This window comes from Procambarus clarkii, chromosome 19 (assembly GCF_040958095.1).
Source record: "Procambarus clarkii isolate CNS0578487 chromosome 19, FALCON_Pclarkii_2.0, whole genome shotgun sequence".
Lineage (NCBI taxonomy): Eukaryota > Metazoa > Arthropoda > Malacostraca > Decapoda > Cambaridae > Procambarus > Procambarus clarkii.
In genome coordinates this window covers 11,714,120-11,739,541 of record NC_091168.1, presented here as the reverse complement: position 1 = coordinate 11,739,541, position 25,422 = coordinate 11,714,120, and the positions used below count along the sequence as shown (strand labels likewise).

The following is a 25,422-nucleotide window of genomic DNA, read 5'->3' as shown; positions in this document are numbered from 1 at the left end:
TAATAATAATAATAATTTTTTAATAATAATTTTTATTTAGGTAAGGTACATACATAAAGAGATTTTACAAAGTTTGTTGGATTAATAGATAGAGCTAGTACATACAATGCCTAAAGCCACTATTACGCAAAGCGTTTCGGGCAGGAAAAACATTAATGACTAAAGCTTAAAACTAATGGGTAAAAAGAATAAGATGTGTTGAGTACAAATAAAAATAGAGGTAAAAGAGGGGGGAACATTGTTGAAAAAGCAGCACAAATACAATTACAAATTATTACAGAAAATTACATTCAAACAGCGTTGATTTGAAAAACAAAAAAAACAAAAAACATACATGGGTTGACAATAGAGGGGTAAGGTGGGTTACAGGGAATTTATTAGGTATAGCTTCGTTTTTAACTTAAACTGGTTGAGAGAGGTACAGTCTTTAACATGGTTGGGAAGGTCATTCCACATTCTGGGCCCCTTGATTTGTAGAGCATTTCTGGTTTGATTAAGTCGTACTCTAGGAATATCAAAACTGTATTTATTTCTGGTGTGGTGCTCATGGGTTCTGTTACAACCTTCTATGAAGCTTTTGAGATCAGGATTGGCATTATAGTTTAGCGTTTTATATATGTATAATACACATGAGAGAATGTGCAGTGACTTAATGTCTAACATATTCAGAGATTTGAGTAGAGGTACCTAGTGATGTCTGGGGCCAGAATTGGATATTGTCCTAATAGCAGCTTTGTGTTGAGTAATTAGAGGACGTAAGTGATTTTGGGTAGTAGAGCCCCAAGCACAAATACCATAGTTGAGATATGGATAGATAAGGGAGTAATAGAGAGTCACCAGGGCAGGGCGTGGTACATAATATCTGATCTTAGAAAGAATGCCCACAGTTTTTGAAACTTTTTTTGATATGTTTAGAATGTGTCCCTGGAAATTCAGTTTATGGTCAATGAGAATGCCAAGGAATTTGCCATCTAATTTGTTACAAATTTGGGTATTGTTTATTTTGAGATTTATTTGATTAGAGGATTTATTGCCAAACAGAATATAGAAAGTTTTGTCAATGTTAAGGGTGAGTTTGTTGGCAGTTAGCCACAGATGGACTTTATTAAGCTCAGTATTTATTGTGGCATTTAGAGCAAGGGGATCAGGACTGGAGTAAATGAAGGTTGTGTCGTCAGCAAATAGAATTGGTTTGAGGTGTTGGGAGGCATTTGGAAGGTCATTAATGTAGATGAGAAAGAGGAGAGGGCCAAGTATGCTGCCCTGGGGAACACCAATGTTGATGGGTAGGGTGGGAGAAATTGTATTATTCACAGAAACACATTGGAGCCTGTCAGTAAGGTAGGATTTGAGGTATTGTAGGGAGTGTCCTCTGACACCATAATGATGTAATTTAAGAAGAAGGTTTTGGTGGTTGACAGTATCGAAAGCTTTACGCAGGTCCACAAATAACCCAACAGGGAACTCATTTTTATCAAGAGCTGTATGAATCGAGTTAAGCATACTAATAAGTGCATCGTTAGTGCTTTTTTTGGGCCTGAAGCCATATTGGCAAGGGCTAAGTATATTGAGTTTGGCTAGATATGAGTAAAGCTGCTTATAGATTAGTTTTTCAAAAATTTTTGACAAGTTTGGCAGGATTGATATAGGTCTGTAGTTGTTAACATCTGTGAGATCACCACATTTGTGGACAGGCGTTACTCTCGCTTTTTTTAGAATATCTGGAAAGGTTTGGAGTTCAAGTGACTTGTTGAAGAGCAAAGCAATAGCAGGGGCTAAAGATCTAGAGGCTTTTTTGTAGATTAAAGTTGGTATCTCCTCAAGGGCACCAGACTTGGTTTTAAGGGAAAGGATTATCTCATTGACGTCAGTGGAATTAATAGGCTTTAGGTACAGAGACTGTGGATAGTTACCTGTAAGATAGTCCTTAATGTCAGTACTGGAAGATGGAATATCATTAGCAAGGGATGAACCAATGGAAGAGAAGAACCTATTGAACTCAATAGCAGAATCAGAGGCTGAAAGCTGACCATCGTTATTAGACAGGAGAGTCGGTTTGTTATTTATAGACTTCTTTGATCCCAATATTTGTGAAATTGTTCTTCAAGTTTGTTTAATGTTGCTCTTTATTTGGGTAAATTTATCTTCGTAGTATTTAGTTTTGGCTCGTCTAATTATCTTAGATAGCAATAGTGAGTAATTCTTTGAGAATTCTTTGGAGACAATTCCTAACCTATACTTCTTCTCAAGGTCATGTTTTTTATTAATAGATTTAAGTATTCCCTTTGTAAGCCAAGGATTGTGTAGCCTTTTAATTGTGACTTGTTTCTTTAGCATAAGACAGTGGGTGTTATAAAGGCTGAGAGTTTTTGAAGAAATGATTGCACTGCTAGGTTGATGTCCCCTATGTTCCCTAATTCAGATTCCCAGTTGATATTAGCAGGAGCAGCTATAAAATTGCCTATAGCAGTTTCATTGTGCAGCCTAAAGCTTATCTCCCTTGCCTCTAGAGGTGGTTTGTTAATGTTGGTTAGGAGAAATGTGGGGTAATGGTCTGTAGTGCTATCGATGATTATCCCTGAAGTAAGTGGAGAGGTTATGTTGGTCCAGATGTGATCAAGAGCCGTGGCAGTACTATCAGTGATTCTAGTAGGTCTTGTGATTACGGGTATGAGGAAGCAGGAATTCATACAGTTGAGGAAACTAGCAGCAGGAAGGTTATCAGGCTCGCAGAGGTCAACGTTAAAGTCACCAGAAATAATTAAGTGGTTTTCGTTCAGTCGGTTCTCTAGTATAAGGTTTCTAAGGTTTGAGTTAAATTCAGTCACATCAGTGCTAGGAACCCTGTAGACTGCTCCCACAGTCAGGACAGCATCGTTACCCTTGACTCTGAAACAGGCAAATATATACTCTCCATAAGGGTCTGTAACGGTTCTATTGTTACGTAAAGTATGGTGACAAATAAACACAGACACTAAGATACTATATATATATTTTGTCGAATATACAGAAGTACACAGGTGATACTTTGGTGTGAGTCGAGCGCACTGAGCGTCGGTACAGTATCTCGCAAGTGTCTGCTCTAGACCACACTTGAAAGTAAACTCTGGTTAATGTTTGCTATTCTGCTGCTTATATGCTCGGGCAACACCTCACCGTGTTGCCCGGGCAACGCCTCACCTCATTCATCTCCAAAGGTTGACAGGAATATTAACAATGCATTTGGAGCGAGTATATTATTGGATAATCTACTCGCTACAGAACTTCCCCTCCCAGGGGATGAAAGGAAAAATACTTGATCAAGGAACTTAGCTGGTCGGTGAATTGTACGCCCTGCTCGCGTTACATAACCATCAAAGTTAACTTCCTCCTCTTCGCTGATGTCATCTAACTGGGGTCGTAGGGTGGGAGGTCGCACAGGATCGTCCGTCGTCGCAGGATCAGGTTGTGGTGCGGCTGGTAACTGGTGTTGTAGGGTGGGAGGTCGTACAGGATCGTCCGTTGTCGTAGGTGGCGGTGCTGCTGGTAACTGTGGTCGAAAAGTGAACTGCGTAGTCGGCGGATGTGTCTCTGGATTTAGCAGTGTCGCAGACGTTGAGACGAAGCCTGGAGCAGAGCAGAGAGCTGAGTGAGGCCGGAGTCGTGGAGCTCTATGTGGGAGAGCGTGGCGGCTCGATTGAGAATTGTGAGTGTCTAAACTCGGGGAGCGAGAGCGTGGCGGCTCGATGCGGTCGTAGTCTGCTGTCTGCTCTGTGTCGAAGCTGTAGCGTCTTGGGTTGATTAGGACTGTACACGCCGAGTACTACATTGTTGACTGTGGAAATTGTAGTCTGGTACCAAAAGATGTAGGCAGTGTGTGGACAAGCTCGGTGTAGCAGGAAAGAAGAATGTGCATAATTGTTGCGTCCTTGGGTCGCTGGTGGAGCATTTAGATCCGGGGCGGATGGGCTCGGGCACCAGGACATTAGGAGGTAATGTAGGCACATAGTTAGGACAACGAGGTAATCACATCTAGAGCTGAATCGTCCTGAAGGCGACGAAGTGTCGGAAACGCAAGCTGTAAGTCCTGTACTGCGCAAAGGGCTTGAGTCGGCCGAGTATCAAAATGCAGTGAACGTGTAGATGAATCTGATGACAGAGCAGCTGTCGTGGGCGTAGGACAAGCAGTGCCCTGGCAGCGACGGAGAGTCGGCAGGACAAGCTGTAGATCCAACATGATGTAATCATTGATGAGGCTGTCAGATGAGTGAGTAACGATAGCTGACAGTGAGCAGTGAGTAACGTGGAGCAGCAAGCCGTAGTAGATGAAAATGCAGAGATGGACGCGATGAAATCATAGCTGTGGCGAGGGTGTTGGCAGTGTTCCATCACGGCAAACAGTAGCAGCAGAGGTCCAGTGAGAGTCCATGTTGTAGTCCATCGTTGCTGGGTATCGTCGAAACTCTCTGGGGTCACCAATGTAACGGTTCTATTGTTACGTAAAGTATGGTGACAATAAACACAGACACTAAGATACTATATATATATTTGTTCGAATATACAGAAGTACACAGGTGATACTTTGGTGTGAGTTGGGCGCACTGAGCGTCGGTACAGTATCTCGCAAGTGTCTGCTCTAGACCACACTTGAAAGTAGACTCTGGTTAATGTTTGCTATTCTGCTGCTTATATGCTCGGGCAACACCTCACCGTGTTGCCCGGGCAACGCCTCACCTCATTCATCTCCAAAGGTTGACAGGAATATTAACAATGCATTTGGAGCGAGTATATTATTGGATAATCTACTCGCTACAGAACTTCCCCTCCCAGGGGATGAAAGGAAAAATACTTGATCAAGGAACTTAGCTGGTCGGTGAATTGTACGCCCTGCTCGCGTTACATAACCATCAAAGTTAACTTCCTCCTCTTCGCTGATGTCATTTAACTGGGGTCGTAGGGTGGGAGGTCGCACAGGATCGTCCGTCGTCGCAGGATCAGGTTGTGGTGCGGCTGGTAACTGGGGTTGTAGGGTGGGAGGTCGTACAGGATCGTCCGTTGTCGTAGGTGGCGGTGCTGCTGGTAACTGTGGTCGAAAAGTGAACTGCGTAGTCGGCGGATGTGTCTCTGGATTTAGCAGTGTCGCAGACGTTGAGACGAAGCCTGGAGCAGAGCAGAGAGCTGAGTGAGGCCGGAGTCGTGGAGCTCTATGTGGGAGAGCGTGGCGGCTCGATGCGGTCGTAGTCTGCTGTCTGCTCTGTGTCGAAGCTGTAGCGTCTTGGGTTGATTAGGACTGTACACGCCGAGTACTACATTGTTGACTGTGGAAATTGTAGTCTGGTACCAAAAGATGTAGGCAGTGTGTGGACAAGCTCGGTGTAGCAGGAAAGAAGAATGTGCATAATTGTTGCGTCCTTGGGTCGCTGGTGGAGCATTTAGATCCGGGGCGGATGGGCTCGGGCACCAGGACATTAGGAGGTAATGTAGGCACGTAGTTAGGACAACGAGGTAATCACATCTAGAGCTGAATTGTCCTGAAGGCGACGAAGTGTCGGAAACGCAAGCTGTAAGTCCTGTACAGTACTGCGCAAAGGGCTTGAGTCGGCCGAGTATCAAAATGCAGTGAACGTGTAGATGAATCTGATGACAGAGCAGCTGTCGTGGGCTTAGGACAAGCAGTGCCCTGGCAGCGACGGAGAGTCGGCAGGACAAGCTGTAGATCCAACATGATGTAATCATTGATGAGGCTGTCAGATGAGTGAGTAACGATCGTGGAGCAGCAAGCCGTAGTAGATGAAAATGCAGAGATGGACGCGATGAAAATCATAGCTGTGGCGAGGGTGTTGGCAGTGTTCCATCACAGCAAACAGTAGCAGTAGAGGTCCAGTGAGAGTCCATGTTGTAGTCCATCGTGGCTGGGTATCGTCGAAACTCTCTGGGGTCACCAATGTAACGGTTCTATTGTTACGTAAAGTATGGTGACAAATAAACACAGACACTAAGATACTATATATATATTTGGTCGAATATACAGAAGTACACAAGTGATACTTTGGTGTGAGTTGAGCGCACTGAGCGTCGGTACAGTATCTCGCAAGTGTCTGCTCTAGACCACACTTAAAAGTAGACTGGTTAATGTTTGCTATTCTGCTGCTTATATGCTCGGGCAACACCTCACCGTGTTGCCCGGGCAACGCCTCACCTCATTCATCTCCAAAGGTTGACAGGAATATTAACAATGCATTTGGAGCGAGTATATTATTGGGATAATCTACTCGCTACAGGTCTCTAGATTTAATTACTTTTAAGCAAGTCAGTGCATGGTGGTAGTAAAGAGCAGTACCACCACCTCTTTGTATAGGACGACAGTTGTGAATGGCTGAGTAGTTTGGTATGTTGTAGAGTTGAGAAGTGTCTTCTTTTAGCCACGTTTCAGTAAACACAATAAAAGAGAATTTGTTGTCAACTGTTTGAATCAGGGCATTAACATCATCAAAGTGCTTGCAAAGAGATCTTACATTCAAGTTAATTACAGAAACATTGTGATTACACGCTAAAACATTGTTTACATCATGTGTTGTGTAATATCTGCAATTTTGATCATTAAAGTGCTGATTGTCATAGATACTAGATAAGAGGTTAAGGTCTGGATCTATAATAGTTTGCATAAGAGTGCTGTTTTACAGAAAAGCCAAAAAGACAATGATAAAAGAACTAGCTATGAAAAAAATATATATAAAACTATACACAAAAATGAGGTAGGTTGCTTAAAAGTACTTTCAGGTACACTGTAGGTAATTATTTGCACTAATGATCAAAATTGCACAGGCAAAGCCAAGAGCACACTGGAGCAATGGTGGTTGGGCTAGGCAACCTGGGTTACAAAGAAGAAAGTTGAATAAAAATTCTAAAGTAATATAAACTTAATGGTAATTTAAGTAATAAAAACTTAATGGGAACTTAAGAATGTAAAAAATGAACTAGAATAATTAATAACAATAGATGACCAAAAAAGTAAAAAAGCAATTATGAAATCTATAAAATGAAAAGCTTGCTTACTATACTATTATAAGTACACTATAGTTGAATACTAAAGTTACACTAAAACAAACTGAGGTAGTTTAAATAGAGATACACTCAGGAACATTGGATAATGAAGTTAATACTAGAGGACACAGGCAAAGCCAGTGTACTATGGAACATGGGAGTAAAAAGAAAAAAGACAATAATAAAGATGACAATTTTTTTTTAACTAAATTTAAAACCTTTTGTAAGGAAAGGCAGAGCTAAAGTACACAATGGTAGTTAAATGAGATTATAATTTGAATTCTGGCTATACAGCAGCTATCCCACAGTCACTGAGGAAAGTATTAAGGTGAGCTTCAGTGGTTATTGAATAGGTTTTTCCAGTGTCAGTCCTCCTAGCTATAATTTTACCATCTCGCACAAAATAATGTTTAATTATAGGGGAATTTTTGCAGAAACCACGCAGTTTAAAAAAGAGATTTTGCCTGAACCTGGTCAGACATTCAATCACATAAACAGTGGATTTATTAGCGACTGCATATGTGATAAGATCAGGCTTGCGGGAGCAGCTATCTAGTTTAATTCGAATTCTCCTGTTATTTGTACCAGATGATTTGGTACCCACTCTATAAGCTGATTTGATATCACTTTTTTGGATTGAATACCTTAACTTATCCTGCAATACCTTGATCACGATGGCAGCACAGTCTTCTCCATCAGTTTCTTGGGGAAAATCACGCGAAGAGATAATTACAGACTCAAGTAGTTTATGTTGGTCTGTCTCGTCTTGGGTAACAGTGTGTTGCTGTTGTAGGTTGTTCAGATGGTTCTCAAACTTTTGCAACATTTCTACGTACCTAATGTGTACCTATATATGTACCTATATGTACCTATATATGTACCTATATGTATCTATATGTACCTAAGCTATACAATCTTTACCTTTGTCATCATTGTTATCACCTTATATAATGGTTGTTACATTGAGTGCATATTTTCCTGCATTATTCCTTGAAATGATCCTCAAATTGTGCCTCAATGACCCAGTTGATAACCCTATCTTACCCTATTGTAGCTACTAATCTTTGTCATTATTGTGTTTTGTCATTATAGTTTATTAATCTAATCTTTGTTTATTGTGTCAAATTTTCTCACAATACATCTGTAAACATTTGTTGTCAATTTTGCTAGAAATTACCTACTTAAAATTATCTGTTAGATTAAAGACCTGTCAAAAACGCTGTGCGTGTTAGTGGCCTTACAAGAATGTCAAATCATCATTGCTATGTACCCTCTTATTCCCCAATGTACCTTCTTGTATATGAATGAATGAATGAATAAATGAATGAATGAATGAATATATATTTTAAGCATATTTTACATATGTAAATATATTTTACAATATAAATATATATTGTAAATATATATTTTACAATATAAATATAATATACACATATTTTATATGTAAAGCTTTTGATACTGTCAACCACCAAAACCTTCTTCTTAAATTACATCATTATGGAGTCAGAGGACACTCCCTACAATACCTCAAATCCTACCTTACTGACAGGCTCCAATATGTTTCTGTGAATAATACAATTTCTCCCACCCTACCCATCAACATTGGTGTTCCCCAGGGCAGCATACTTGGCCCTCTCCTCTTTCTCATCTACATTAATGACCTTCCAAATGCCTCCCAACACCTCAAACCAATTCTATTTGCTGACGACACAACCTTCATTTACTCCAGTCCTGATCCCCTTGCTCTAAATGTCACAGTAAATACTGAGCTAAATAAAGTCCATCTGTGGCTAACTGCCAACAAACTCACCCTTAACATTGACAAAACCTTCTATATTCTGTTTGGCAATAAATCCTCTAATCAAATAAATCTCAAAATAAACAATACCCAAATTTGTAACAAATTAGATGGCAAATTCCTTGGCATTCTCATTGACCACAAGCTGAATTTCCAGGGACACATTCTAAACATATCAAAAAAAGTTTCAAAAACTGTGGGCATTCTTTCTAAGATCAGATATTATGTACCACGCCCTGCCCTGGTGACTCTCTATTACTCCCTTATCTATCCATATCTCAACTATGGTATTTGTGCTTGGGGCTCTACTACCCAAAATCACTTACGTCCTCTAATTACTCAACACAAAGCTGCTATTAGGACAATATCCAATTCTGGCCCCAGACATCACTCGGTACCCCTACTCAAATCTATGAATATGTTAGACATTAAGTCACTGCACATTCTCTCATGTGTATTATACATATATAAAACGCTAAACTATAATGCCAATCCTGATCTCAAAAGCTTCATAGAAGGTTGTAACAGAACCCATGAGCACCACACCAGAAATAAATACAGTTTTGATATTCCTAGAGTACGACTTAATCAAACCAGAAATGCTCTACAAATCAAGGGGCCCAGAATGTGGAATGACCTTCCCAACCATGTTAAAGACTGTACCTCTCTCAATATTTGCGTAATAGTGGCTTTAGGCATTGTATGTACTAGCTCTACCTATAAGTCAACCAATCCTTGTAAAAATTTATTGTATGTATGTACCTTACCTAAATAAAATTGTATTGTATTGTATATATATATATATATATATATATATATATATATATATATATATATATATATATATATATATATATATATATATATATATATATAATAAATAAATAAAAAATAAAAATAAATAAATAAATAAATAAACAAATAAATAAATAAATAAATAAATAAATAAATAAATAAATAAATAATAATGTGTCTTGGAAGACGGAACAGCAGCAAACACAAGCCAGCGCACATAAATATACGAAAGGGTTCGTGTATACAAACGTATCTTATGTGTAGTGAAGGGATGGGATCTGACACTGTTATAGAGGATGTGAGCCGTCCACCAGAGTGTTAGATCCGTCCCCTGGGAGGGGGGGGAGGGGAGGGGGGTGTTTAGAGGGGAGAGTGAAGAAGGCTCGTGCACTCACCCTTGTCAACATGGCCACCCTTGCTGCACCAGTCCGTGTTTCTCCACTCATTAAGGTAAAGGAGAGGCATCAGCACAAGTAATATTGCCTTCAGTATATATAGCTGGTGTTAGGAGGCAGTTGTGGTGGCATGAGGAGGGTTATGTTAGCGTGTGGGAGGTGGTTGGTGATGGTAGAGGAAGCCGGCTACTGAGCCAGGTCGTGTAGGGCACGGACCCGCCCGCTCAATATTACTTACACCACCTGGTGCACGGCCACACTCTTGTGTGACACATTATATGGTGTCCTCTTGTGCGTAGGTGTGTATGGTCTAGGTGTGTCTAGGCCAGGCTGGGGTACGGTCTCGGTGTGTCTAGGCCAGGCTGGGGTATGGTCTAGGTGTGTGTAGGCCAGGCTGGGGTATGGTCTAGGTGTGTGTAGGCCAGGCTGGGGTATGGTCTAGGTGTGTGTAGGCCAGGCTGGGGTATGGTCTAGGTGTGTGTAGGCCAGGCTGGGGTATGGTCTAGGTGTGTGTAGGCCAGGCTGGGGTATGGTCTAGGTGTGTGTAGGCCAGGCTGGGGTACGGTCTAGGTGTGTCTAGGCCAGGCTGGGGTATGGTCTAGGTGTGTGTAGGCCAGGCTGGGGTATGGTCTAGGTGTGTGTAGGCCAGGCTGGGGTACGGTCTAGGTGTGTCTAGGCCAGGCTGGGGTACGATCTAGGTGTGTCTAGGCCAGGCTGGGGTACGGTCTAGGTGTGTCTAGGCCAGGCTAGGATATGGTCAAGGTGTGTGTAGGCTGGGCTGGGGGCATAGGTCAAGGTTATCTTGAGATGATTTCGAGGCTTTTTAGTGTCCCCGTGGCCCGGTCCTCGACCAGGCCTCCACCCTAGGAAGCAGCCCGTGACAGCTGACTAACACCCAGGTACCTATTTTACTGCTAGGTAATGGGCATAGGGTGAAAGAAACTCTGCCCAATGTTTCTCGCCGGCGCCTGGGATTGAACCCAGGACTACAGGATCACAAGTCCAGCGTGCTGTCTGCTCGGCCAACCGGCTCCCTGTAGTGTGTAGGCTGGGCTGGGGGCATGGGTCAAGGTGTGTGTGTGTGTGTGTAGGCTTGGCTGGGGTATGGTCTACAAGGCATTTAAAGCCAGGATTACCATTGCAGTTCAGAGTTAAATATATATACAGTAAATGTGAGAGAATGTGCAGTGACTTAATATCTAACATATATAAAGATTTAGATTTGAGCACTTTCACATCCTCGGCATGCACGCCTCAACCTACCTCAATATTTTCCTGGCGTTTCGGATCAGTGCACGGCCAGACTAAAATGTGTGTACTCTTTTCAGTTTTCTTACCCCAATTATCATGTTACGTCGTTCATTTTGGTATCATTGACAGGATTATAAGCAGGATTATTATGATCCTGCAAGACCTATTATTAGTTCTGTAGGATCTGTGGCATATAGGCTTTCCAAATGGCTTGTCCAAATCTTGTCCCCGGTAGTAGGTTCCATTTCCAACTCTCACATAACAAACAACTTGGACTTGGTTAACAAGTTGTCTGGTTTGAAATTAAATTATGATTTTAAACTTGAGAGTTTTGATGTGACGGCTTTGTTCACTAGTGCCTGTTGATGACCTTTTGGCATTCTTACGGGATCTACTCCCTAGTATAATTTAACTTTACCTGCTAACACCATTGTTGAACTGATAGATTGTGCATTAAAGATAATTATTTCAGTTTAATGATTCATTTTATAAGCAAACATTTGGCATGGCGATGGGTAACCCACTCTCCCCTGTTTTGAGCAATTTGTACATAGTGTTTTGAAACAAATATCCTATCCAGGATTTTGCCCTCGAATTTGGCTTGGTATAGGTACGTTGATGATATTTTATGCCTGTGGCCGGTTAACCATGACCAAACTGATTTTCTCCAACTTAATTTGCTGGTTCTGTCAATTAAGTTCACAATTGAGAATGAAATAAATGGTGTTTTGCTTTAGACAAATGATTCATAGAATTGGTAGGAGTTTCAAATTCAGTGTGTATAGAAAACCTACCAATGTGTGCTTTATGTTCATTTTTACTCAAGTCATCATTAAGAATTTACTTGCTGTTATGGGAGGGTATGGAGTACTAATGATAAGGGCCAACAGCTAGAATCAAGATGTATCAAAATTAGTGGCATAAATAGGTCCGGCCCCCAAGGAACATAGGTTCCTGTTTATGCTTTAAGGTTTTAGAAACAGATCTGTCGTCTGGGATACAATCACCTACACCACTTCAACAGGATTAATGGATACACCTCAAAAACTAACTTATTTATTAAACCCTCTTAACTACCCCCATATACATTAACAACAATAACTACTTTACCACACTATCTAATGTTAAAAGCTTTGAGCCGGTCGGCCGAGCGGACAGCACGCTGGACTTGTGATCCTGTGGTCCCGGGTTCGATCCTGGGCGCCGGCGAGAAACAATGGGCAGAGTTTCTTTCACCCAATGCCCCTGTTACCTAGGAGTAAAATAGGTACCTGGGTGTTAGTCAGCTGTCACGGGCTGCTTCCTGGGGGTGGAGGCCTGGTCGAGGACCGGGCTGCGGGGACACTAAACAGCCCCGAAATCATCACAAGATAACCACAAGATTGGTCCACTTAACACTTTGGCGTACCCCGCGCACCACCCCTCAACTGTGCGATATGGGACCCAGGGTGTCACGGGAGCGCGCGTAAATTCTGAAAAGTGTATACTCTCCAACTTTGTCACCTTAATTCTCGTCCTATGAGATTAAATTTTGTATCATTGTGTTCGCAATAGAATTCTCTACAGCACTAAATGCATATAAACTCCAAACGCCCGGCTAATTACCCGCAGCAAACAGAGAAAGTGCGAACGAGTTACCCAGGAGCGCGCAAACGCGATAAAATGTTTTCACTATTTTCACTCTGGTCACCTCAATTTTCGTCCTAGGTCTTTCATTTTGGTCTCAATGGGTTCGCAATTGAATTCTCTAGAGGAACATTAGCATATAAAATAAAAAACCTGCTCACGCTCCAACCGCCGACGAGTTGAAGACGGGCCACGCGTTAGCCGCAAGAGAGCGCTCAGACGCCTTCCAGCTACACTGCCAATTCCCGCCCTTTTCAAGCCTTTCTTTCGCAATTTTCTTCCTGGAAGGGCCTTGTTCATGATCACTATCCATCGTGGAGTAAGTGTAGATAGTTTCTAAAGCTGCAGTAAGAAATATAGCCACGGAAAATAGCCGAAATGTACACACGTTTGAGATGCGAGGGGAGGCAACATTGGTTACAACAGTGGAGCGAAAACAATGGGCCCACGGCGTGTGCCAAGCTGCCTAAGGGCCACGAGGCTCAACAAAGAAAATGGGAAGACATCGGCGCGCATTTTAAAACCAGTCCCAAAAAATCGGATAAAAACCTGATTTTTGGCGATTATTTAAAGTGGATGACGCAATGCTGCGTCATCCCCGGTATTACCGACAGTAAACGGATGACGCAATGCTGTGTCATGCCTGGGCGAAAGTGTTAAGCAGGATACAAGGTTTTGCAATTAGGACAAGCTAGGGTAAAGTCTACTTGAAAAGAACTCGAAAGCTTGAAGCAGCTTGGGGTAGTAAGCCCGACGTGGTACCCTATCACAACCCAAATACTTAGGGATGCCCAAAACACTGGCTTATACTACACAATATCTATACAAATTACACATAAGCCTAGCTAGTAGCACGGTAATACGGAACGATACTTAGCGGTTACGGTAACTTAAGGTAAGGGAAAGGGAGGAGGAGAAGGGACACAGAGCCACACAGGGAGATGTCACAACCACAGCCCGAACAGAGAAGACCGGAGGAGCCTCCAGTCTGGTCGATCAGTTTATGATCACAGACTTGTGATCACAGGATCACAAGTCTTGTGATCACAGGATCACAAGATCACAAATTTCACTTGCACAGTGAAATTCCTGCGGCCCAAGACTTCCCTAATTTTTCCTTCCACCCAGGGCTTCCCAATTCCAAAATTTCTTGCATATACAGCATCCCCCTCGTTAAACAACAATTCCTTTCCCTGAGCCAACTGACTGGCCATCTTTATCGGGATTTGTCTGTACTGCTTCGGTATGCACTTCAAAGTGCCTATTAACCCTTAACATGCTCGGGGTCTAATATCCTGCTATCCACACAGGCGCATGTCATTTTGAAAAAAAAAAAAATTTTTTTTTTTGCTAATCTGTTAAGTTCTGTTCACTGATCACGGGAAAAATAAAAAAAAAATTCTATTGTACTTACTTTTGTTGCAATAGAGTCGAGAAGCTCGGTGATGACGTCACAATCTGCATGTTCGCTCATGCAGTACACGCCCGGAAGGTGTTGCGCGCGGTCCTCAAACAGCCAGAGTTGCCACAAATATATTTTCGCGCTATTTATTTACAATGTCTAAGCGCATTTTATCTAATTTTTTTTCACTAATTGTGTTTCAAATACTGTTTGAACATATTTTGTATCAATAATTGTTGCATATTTGAGTATACACAGGCGCACACAAATGTTTTCAATTACGGCAATATAATATGTCATTACAGTCTATTATATTGTATGTTCTGCTTATATTTGTATATATTTACACACACGCACACGCTATCTGCTTATATGTTTACATATTTACACACTCGCACACGCTATACACACTTTGAAGCACACTTAGAAGATTTCTAGACTGTGGTAGTCATTGAAGCAGTCGACAGCACATAATGGGATACCACACGTTTCACACCATGTTTGCACAAGCTTCCGTTTCTTGTCTCTACGTGTCGTTGTTTTACACACCAAGCAATCACGTTGGGCTATTGCACGCTTCACACCAGGTGGCAAATACTTAAGTTTGTGTGCTAGGAAGCCTTCAGTGTGAGCGAGGCGTGGAGTACCAGCATGCTGCAACAGTGGGTTTATGATGGGCCGCTGAATACCTGGGACATCTTTTGCAAACTTTCCTAATAACTGTATTGCAGCATCAAATACAAAGTCTCGGAAAGTGGGCTTACGTCCAGTTCTCACAAGGTACATGTTGAAACAGTTCAGCATGCTCATGTCCACAAGATGGAAGAACACTTTTTTCGTCCACCTACATGTCTTCCGCACACACTCTGCAGTGCCAATCATCATGTCTGATTTATCAATCAACCGCATGTTGATATTATAGTCTAAAACACAGTCTGGCTTATATAGTGGTGCGTTTGTTTTATGGCTCACTTTCCCACTGTTCACCATTGTTCCATCATGAATTGTTGTCAACAAGTTCACCTCTCTTTTGTCTTTCCACCGAACTGACAGAATGTTATCACTTTTCCTTCTCTGACACTCGCCAACTGCAATGTCGTTGTCAAACACAGGCATTTCCCTTCGTTGTGGCTTTACTGTACCAACCAATCCGGTTCTATTTTCTAGCAAGAACCGAGCTAGCAAGGGACTTGTATAGTAATTATCTGTGTATAAAATGTGTCCCTTGTTCATCCACGGAGCCATGATGGTCTTCACTACACTCCCCGAGAATCCATGTTCGTCGTTACCGGGAATGTCTACATCACTAGCCGAGTACAGAATCATGTGTAACACGTATCCTGTCTCACAATCACAAAGAACAAAAAATTTCAGGCCAAATCGGTTTCGTTTTGAGGGAATGTACTGTTTGAATGGAACACGTCCCTTGAAAAGTATGAGAGATTCATCAACCACCAGCTTCTGTGCTGGTACGTAAAAATCTCTGAATTTTCCAATTACATCGTTCATGTAGTGCCTCACTCGCCACAGTCTATCATCAGGTGTTCGGTCCTGAACACTTCCAAAATGTAGACACCTGAGGAGTATCTAAAACCTGTCTCGTGACATATATTTCCCGAATAAAGGTGTTGGTATTGTCTTGTCCTTGCTCCAATAGTCATTTATTGCATGTTTGTGACAGTGCTTCATCAACAAACAGAGTGCCAAAAACACATACATTTCCGCCACTGTGGTATTTTTCCAACGCTGCAGTCGTGAAAATTCTGTGATTTCCCTCTCAATCAGGTAAGCAGCATGCAGGTTCGTTTGGTGTACAATGTATTCCATGAGTGGTTCATCATAGAATGCTGTAAAATATTCCATCTCAGCCATGTCCTCACCTTGATTAGGGAAAAGGTTTGTAATCCCTACATCTTTATCGTCAAAGTGAGGAATATTAGGAATAAAATCGTCACCATCACTCCACTCAAGTACACCAGGCGTCCTGCGAGATGCAGAGGAAAGACTGCGAGGAAGCGATGCATACCGGCGACCAGGAGCTGAATACCGTCTGCGAGAAGCACGGCGGCTACGTGCACGTGAGGTGGGTGCACGTGAACACGAGGGTCTTGGTCCCTCATGTGGTGCCATGCGGTGGCGCTTGGCCGGGCGAGATGCTGCTGACGCGACAATTTCTCGCCCAGTTACACCACTGGTACCAGCCACAGGCTCAATAAAACTTTGATCTGAGTCACTAAACCCAGAAAAGGAGTCACCTCCCTCTGACTCGTCACCCTCAAACAGAAAATATCCACAGGAACTGTGAGGTCGTGGTAGAATTGGGGTAGAAAATGGGCGAGGAGGCATGGGAGAGCGTATAGGCCTCGCCATGGCATGGCGGTCATTCTCACTTTCACTGCTGCTGCTACTATCACCAGACAACTGTGTATAATCCTCATCATTGTCTGAATCGTCAAACACACTTTCTTCACCTTCAGAGAATAATTCGTGGGCTATTTGCTCTGGGGTGAGGGACTGAGTGGTGCGTGCCCGTGAGGCGTTTGACCGTGCGCTCGCCATGGTGACTCTCGCTAAACTGAGGCCTCCCATGCCATCGGATCGTGAGCTGGATTTTTTTTCAAAATGGCCGCTGTTTACTAGAGCCCCTGGGCAGCGTATGGGACCCCCAGCTACACCGCGGGCCATTCAAATCATGCGCGGTACCCATACACTTCATATGAAGTGAAGCGCAGTTGACTGGTAAAACGATTTACACTTCATATGAAGTGATGCGCACTTTAAGGGTTAAACAGTAATTCAGAAGGAGATTTACCAGTAGTAGAATGAACAGTTTTCCTTTCATTATATAAAAATCTACAAAGCCTTGTATTAATGGTACCTTCCGTAAACCGCTTTAACCCTTCTTTCAAGGACCTCACTGCTCTCTCTGCTAGACCATTTGAAGAAGGATTATAGGGGGCAGGTGTTACATGTTTAATACCATTTTTTCTAAAAAAAAATCCTCCATTTCCACAGAAACAAAATAAGGAGCATTGTCTGACAACCGTGTCTGGTAATCCAAAATTACAAAACATTTTCCTTAGTAATTCACTAGTTACAGATGATGTGGTGGAATTACACACATGAACATACAGAAATTTTTTGTATGAATCCACCACCACTAGGTAATATGTTATCCATAGATCCAGCATAATCTATATGAAGTCTAGACCAGGGTTTTCCAGTGTATGGCCAAGAAAGTACTGAGGCCTGTGGTGTTGTAATCCACAAGTTAGTAGGAATTATTAGCTAGAGGATCATTACTACAACACTTAACGAATGATGATTGAAAGTACATGTAAGTAGACAGACTATGGATCACATATCTAAGAAAGGTCAATGGATTAAGACCGAAGCTGTTTAGCCAAATTAATAATTCCTGGAAAGAGGAATTATTCTTCGTCAGGCTTCTAGGAACAAGGTTACCGCTCTAGGGATAAGGTTAATCGGATTATACCTTCCTCAAGAGGCGTGGTGAAATGATTGAGGCCATGGTTGGCTGGAGTCAGTCTGATTGTGGGAGTTGAACTAGCAAGTCCTTTGGATCCCCGTTTGTGGCAGCAGCGAAGTGTAGCAGACAGCTATGCGAGAACCTGATGTGATCTTAGTGACGAAGTTAAGTCTGCAGTATGTGAGTATTGAATGAAAGATTAACCGGGTGTGGAGCGTTGTAGTAATCATTCCGTATTAGGGACTTAGGCGGAAGTTACGAGTGTGGGTGGTGATCGCGGAGGTCAAGTGGTCTATGGGTATTGGAAGTGTATTGACCTAATAGAGTATGTTAATATATTATTATTTGTCAGAGTCTATTCTTTGTAATTAAATGACAAAACACGACGGCCTTTAAATACCTTCCATATGTTCATTCATTGTGTTCCAGTACAAACCTAGTGGTACGCCTCAAGGGTCTGGTGTGTGTAGGAGTATAGGTGGTAGTAACGGTTGCTGAGGCAAGGTGTTATGTGTTGTGTATTCGCTGTGTTCGGAATGAACCGGGGTTCAGCGTCACGACATATTTGGTGGCAGCGCAAACAGGTTTGGAACACTTTGAGAGATGAAGGAAGTGTGTTACTGGTTTAGTTGGTGAGGGAATGTTCGGGAATTGGTAGACGTCGGGTTGTGTTCAGGACGGTGGATATTGGAGTGAGGAAGGGAAGGTGTGTGGGCCAGTGAGTGGCCATAGTGGGGTGTGGGGCCAAGGTGTGTGGCCAAGTGGAGTGGCCACGTTGTGCGGCAGGGAAAGGTCCCCTAAGGGGTGGAAACAGTAGTGTGGATAACTGATAAGTGACGTTGTTAATGGTGGCTTAAAATTATAAGTGATTCTAGTGAGATTAAGGGAATAAGGCCAAGTAAGGTTACTGTACGGCAAAGCGTCAAGCTGGTTCATACACGAGCACATAAGGGGCGAGTAGCCATGACGGGTACGGGTAGTAATAGGGGCGCCAGTGGCCAGGCCACGAGTAATGTCGGTCAGGGTGAGAGTGGTGATAACACGGCGGCGTTGCATACGGCGCAGGCGGCAGCGTCGGAGACAATTGGGCAGGTTGCACAGTGGTTGAAAAATGTGTTGAGCACGCATGAGACGACTAATGCAGGACCTAAGGTATATGGAGACATACCCACGTTTTGGGGCGCCAAACGGGATTCGAAAGGTCAGTTACTGACGGATATTAGAACATTTTTCTTTGCTCTAGAGAAGGCGACTAGTGTGGGGTCATGGTCGGATCAGGCAAAGATTGCATTGGCATATTCCAAGGTGAAAGGGGAAGCAAAGATCCTGCTCAACTCGGCGGAAATTAGAGAAATAAATAGTTATAGCGAGTTTAAGCAGGAACTGATAGATCATTACGATGTGCAGCACGATGCAGTAGAACTAAAGGCTCAGTTAGCTGCACTTAAACGAGAACCAGGGGAACAATTAAGGGCGTTTGGCCATAGAATAAGACTCTTGGGTGATGTGATTGAGCGGACGGAAACGCAGTTCACGGGGGTAGTAAGAGATTCTATGCAACGGAGTGTTTTTTTCGGTGCATTACCGCGGGAAAGTGCGTTACACTGCAGGGAAGCTAAGTCTTTTAAGGAAGCGGTGAAACATGCAGTGTTTTGGGCGGAGAATAGCCCGACACATAAACTGACAGAGGATGACATTTTCAAAGAAGTGTCCCCTAAGGAACAGGCAAATCTTGCAGACACGCAAGAGAGACAGGCTCAGCTCTGGGCCCCAGTAGCTCAGCCAGTGGAGGATGGACCCGCGGCGGGGGTCACACATTCCAAGGGCAAGGGGCGAGGTGCTCCTCGACGTAACAATAATAAGGGCTGGGAGCCAAGGGTGTTCCAGGGACACAATACGAGTGGGGTGTCGTGGGGACCCCATCAGGGTACTCGTGGGCAGCGAGGAGGCTATAATCAAGGGGCACGTGGAGGCAGGTTCACTCCTGCTGCACCACGATACTCGCCTGCTCAGGGAGCAACAGGAATGTACCACCAGAACCAGGGTACCGGTAGAGGGTATCCCCGGGGAACGGGGTACACTGCAGGTAAACACGAGCCAGACCGACCTAAGCAGACAAAAGTGTGTAAGCTATGTGGTGACGGTGGTCACTTGGCCTGACAGTGTAAGCTTTTTGTGCCGCCTAATTACCCAGTGTGTACAGTAGGGGGTGGCGGACAGTGGTTGTGTACCGTCGGGTCGGGTCATCCCATAAAGGTGCATTTACGGTTAAAGGGCACTATCTATACAGCCTTGGTGGACACCGGTGCTTCCGTGTCCATCATGAGTCGTAGCGTGTTAGGATCAGACGTCAGGCTGATACCTAACAACAGGAGATTAACGGCGGTGGGGGATAATGCGTTGCGGGTGTTGGGTGAGACAACTGTGGATTTCCAGCTAGAAGATAGATGGTTTAAACATAGTTTTGTAGTAATACAGGATATAGGGCTGAAACATACCAACATTATCTTGGGAATTGATTTCCTCGAAAAATACTCATGTACCATAGCGTTCAGCGCAAGGGGGAATAAATTGGTATGTGGGGGTCAAGCGGTAGACGTTAACAAGGTGAGGAGTAGAGAAGGAGTAGCAGTAGTGAGGGGTAACTGTGGTAACTCGGCTGGGGACTAGAATATACAGTGGGCAGTCACGGTACCCAAGGATGTCACCATTCCGGGAGAAGCGTCCTTAGTGATTAAAATGGCATGTAAAGCCAAGGGAGTAGACGTTGTGCAAATTGAGCCATTGGATAATCCAGCAGGGTTGGTGATAATGGAGACTATTGAAGACATAAATGAAGGGGTAATTCGGTTGAGGGTTTTTAATCCCTCTCGGTGGCCAGTCACCTTGAGTAGGCATACACAGGTAGCGTGGGGGCACCCTGTGGAGGAGATTATTGCAGCCATGTCAGTAAGTCAGAGTGAGGGCGATGAGGATAGAATGGATAAATTAATGGGAATAGTGGATAGGATGTCCATGGAAAGGGAGGTTAAGGAAGCCTTAAGGGGCTTAGTCAGGGAGTTCCCGGATGTTTTTGCGTTGAGAGGGGAACCCCCAGGGTGCATTACTCAAGGAGCACATAGAATTGACGTAGAGGGCGCACATCCAGTATATACGAGAGCATATAGCATACCAGTGGCACACCAGAGGGAGGTGAAAGAGGAGATAAGCCAGCTAAGGGAGCATGATATCATTGAACCATCCAGTTCACCGTGGCACAGCCCTCTCGTAGTAGTCAGGAAAAAGAATGGGGGAGTGAGGTTATGCGTAGATTTCCGCAGAATAAACAAGCTGACGAAAGACGAAGCATACCCATTACCAAACATACAGGACACATTGACACACTTGAAGGGTACACAATATTTTACCACATTAGACCTGCTCAGTGGGTATCACCAGATACCGCTGGAGCAAGAGTCGAAGGAAATCACAGCGTTTAGTGCGTGCAACGAGCTCTGGCAATATAAACGACTTCCTTTCGGGTTGAAGTCAGCACCTGCTGTGTTCAGTAGGCTAATGATGAGTGTATTATCGGGGTTGATAGGTCCCACAGCGTTGCTGTACCTCGATGACGTAATCGTGCTGGGAAAGTCATTAGAGGAGCACATGCATAATTTGAGAAAACTCTTGCTAAGGTTGAGGTCACACAACCTCAAAGTGAATTTCGAAAAATGCAGTTTTTTTGGAGAATCGGTAACATTCCTGGGTCATACAGTGGGCCGGATGGGTATCAGTCCATTGCCAGATAAAACCAGGGATATTCAAGAGTTCCCAGCTCCACAGAACAAGAAAGAGTGCAAATCTTTCCTGGGGTTGGTTAGCTATTATCGGCGATTTATTAAAGATTTTTCAAAAATTGCAAGACCATTACATCAGATCAGTGGACTTGCAGAGTTCGTGTGGGGGAAGGAACAACAGCAGGCGTTCCAGGTACTGAGGGCTGCTGTCAGCTCTCGCAGTATCTTGGCGCACCCAGATTTTAGCAAACCATTTCTGGTGTATGCGGATGCTTCTGGAGCAGCGATAGGTGGTGTGGTAGCTCAGGTGGATGAGCGAGGACGGGAGCGTCCCATTGCATTTTGTTCACGAGTACTATGTCCTGCAGAGAGGAACTATAGTACGATTGAGAGGGAAGCGCTAGCGATCACATTCATATTACAACGGAACCGGTACATCTTGCTTGGACATGAAATTTGGCTCGGAAGCGATCACAAACCCCTTAAGTATGTGTTCGAGTCCAAGGAGCCTTGTCAGCGGCTGGCACGGTGGGTTACCTCGCTCTCAGAGTTTAACATTACAAACTTTGAACATGTACCAGGGAAAAGCAATGTGGTCGCTGACGCGTTGTCAAGGTGTCACAATGTAGCAGTGGTGAGTGAAAGGGGGGAGGAAGATGTGTCGTGGAATGTGAGGGAGTTGATACGGAGTCAGGAAGGTCACCCCCTGTGGGGGGAGGTAAGGAAGTTTTTGAGGGGTTCAGCGTCACGACAGTGGTTTCTGATAATTCTTAGAGCAAATATGACAATTTTTTGTTACCTCAGCAATATCTTGGTCTATTTTTGGCCACCAAACCCAACTTTAGCTTCTGCTTTCATAGTATTTATGCCATTATGGCCTACATGCAGCTGTTCCAAAATCTTACATCTCAGTTCCCCAGGCACCACCACTCTATTCCTATACAAGAGTACATCCTGGTGAATACCAAGGTTAGCCTTTACTGCAGCATACTCTGACAATAATAAATTATCATTCCAACCATATTTGACATATTCCATCAACAGATTTAATTTGGGATCTCTACCGGTTGCCTTCCTAATAGTCTGGAATGAAATATCCTCAAAAGACATAGATTCCACCAGGTTAACATACTCCACTGGAATACTGGAATTTAATTCTTCTGTCACAGGCAATCTACTTAATGCATCAGCTACTACATTATCCTTGCCTGGCTTAAACTCTAAATCGTACTCAAACTGTGAGAGTAGTAATGCCCATCTTTGAATTCTAGCATTGATATTAACTGGAATTTGATTACCTCTGCCAAACAATCCTAGCAGGGGTTTATGGTCTGTTCTAGCAAGAAATTTTCTCCCCAGCAGAAAATACCTCAGTTTTTTTTACAGCATATACCAAAGCTAAGGCTTCTTTATCTAACTGAGAATAATTCTGTTTGTGGGAGAATTTCTTGCTAGCAAAATATACTACTATATCCTGACCATCTACTTACTGTAATAATACACAACCCACTCCTACTGGGGAAGCATCTACCTCCAGTTTTAAAAGGGAGTTGACCAGTAAAATTAGTGAGCACTGGAGAATTGTTCCCCCTCCGTGGTGCCTCCTTGCCGTGGTGAGGGGCTTACGTACACCTCCCTGGGACCAGTGTGGATTGCCTTTGCCCCCTCTTTGGGTGGCGTACGTGCTGAAGGGCACCACGTAGGGGCCTTGTGAGCCATTGTACCACCCACTGGAGGGGTAGCCTGTGAGGGGTCGCCCTGAGTGGATGGTTGAGTGTCCACGCTGGGGCGATAGGGGGAATGGGGTCTTAGCACCAGTGTGGGAGAATGGACGATGTAGTAGGACTCCCCCTGTTGAAAAGGGGGAGCATCGCTGGGGACGACGCACCCTTCCTGCACTGGCCCGCGCTTGGCCTCTTTGGCTGCCCTGGTAGGTGGTATCCCTTGGTTCCAGGTCCCAAACTTTTGATATTGTTTGCTGCATTGATGATGACACGGCTTTTCTTACCCAGGCTCATGGGGTGGGGGACCAGGCCCCTGAGTCGGACCGTCCTTGAAGACCGGGATCTGTAGCCTCCGCTACAGGTCTCAGTTTAGGCCCAGACCCAGATCTTCCTCCCTGCTCCCCTCCCTCCCTCTGTGGTTGGGTCAAGCCCCAAGCCTGTTGTGGTGACCGCCTCATCCTCTTGCACGGCTCCATCTCTTATTGTGACTACTGCGCCTTTTGACCTCTCTAAAGGTTCTCATCGGTTCTCATCGCCGTCCCTGCCACGGCCGCTCGTATGCTCCCTTCCCATACTAGTTCGTACCATGCTTTGTTTGGTGTTGCTAAGTGAACTAAGTACTTTGACCTCCATCCTTTAGATTCAACTCCTGACGATTTTTCCCTTCATAGGCATCTTGTAGATGCCTCGCAAGAAACCCCGCCACCCATCACCACACAACAAGAGACAGCGCCACCCATCACCACACAACAAGAGACCACGCCACCCATCTGTTACCTTCAACCCCACCTGTCTTGGTACCTGTGTTGCTGCGGCTCCTTCTCAGGATGCAGCCACCCGCTTGGCCACCTTATCCTGCCTTGGCGAGACCCCTGTTCGGGTCTCAAAGAAGTAGATGGAGATGGAATATACTCCTGAACGGAGCATCTGGCACCAGCAAGAATGACAGAGGGCAGAAGGGTCCTACCATTAAAGGTAATCTTCACAACCCGAAGCAGCGAAAGCAGCATGAATATAGACCTCCAAGTTCACCAGGACATCCATTGTGCTGTGGCACTTGCGAAAACCAAATTGAGAAGGGGAGAGGTGGTGATAGTGTTCTAAGAACCGCATCAAATGAACGTTAACCATACGTTCAAAGAGCTTGCTGACACAACTCGAAAGGGCAATAAGCCGGAAGTCCTAGGGGGATGACCCGAGAAACCCTGGTTTCCGAACAGGGAGGACAACAGCATCGAGCCAGTCTTCAGGGACTGACGACGATTCCCAGACTCAGTAAATACCGAGATGTGCACAGAGGGAGATGGCAAAGCATTTCATAATGAATACCATCGGAGCCCGCTGCAGTAGAACCGCAGAGGGCCAGGGCAGAACGAAGTTCAGAGAGAGAGAGAAGGGATCACTATAGGGAAGGCGAAGATGAATACTGAACTTTAAAGGACAAGATTCAAGAATAGGCTTATGAAGAAGGAAGGATTGGGGAAGATGAGAACCAAAACTAACAGATGGAAAGTGGGAACCCAGTTCGGTTGCGACCTGCAACGGGTTCGCCACAAGAGCACCATGGAGGCGAAGGACCGGCGAGACATCGGGAACGAACTTGCCTGCAATCTTGCGGATACGCTTCCAGACCAGTGGTAGAGTTGTTTCGGACGTAACGGTGGAGACAGACATCCAGCAAGCACGTTTAGCTGCACGGATGGTCCTACGAGCCACCGCACTCGCCTTCCGAAACAAAAGAAAAGACTCAACCGTCTGCCGGCGGCGATGTCTCTTCCAGGCTGCACGCTAACAGCGAACAGACTGAGCACAGTCCACATTCTACCAGGGAATGCACTTTGGCGTTCCCTGAGAGGAAGAGCGAGGAACAGAGCGGAGGGCAGCGTCATGAAAAAGGAGGAGGGCGCGAGGGAGAGGCAGAACGGAGAGGTCGGAAATAGTAGCACCAGTCAGCCTCGGCAAACTGCCACCTAGGGAAGGAGAGAGGAGGGTGAAAAGAAAAAAAAGTAACAAGAATAGGAAAATGGTCACTGCCATAGAGGTCATCAAGAACCCGCCACCCGAAATCTAAGGAAAGGAATGACGAGTACAGAGAAAGACGGAGACAGGAAAGGGAGCGAATCCGAGAGTCCAAATGAGTGG

At 44.3% G+C, this 25,422-nt stretch overlaps 1 protein-coding gene across 1 annotated transcript in view; it reads left to right on the top strand.

The window, feature by feature from the left end:
* The first annotated feature begins 9,907 nt into the window (after positions 1-9,907).
* The window catches only part of ATPsynE (ATP synthase, subunit E), a 43,723-nt gene continuing 28,208 nt past the window's right edge, over positions 9,908-25,422 (top strand). The window contains exon 1 of the mRNA XM_069326935.1: positions 9,908-10,066. Coding sequence (XP_069183036.1) covers positions 10,022-10,066 — 45 coding nt within the window. The 5' untranslated portion in view covers positions 9,908-10,021. The remainder of the gene's footprint in view (positions 10,067-25,422) is intronic.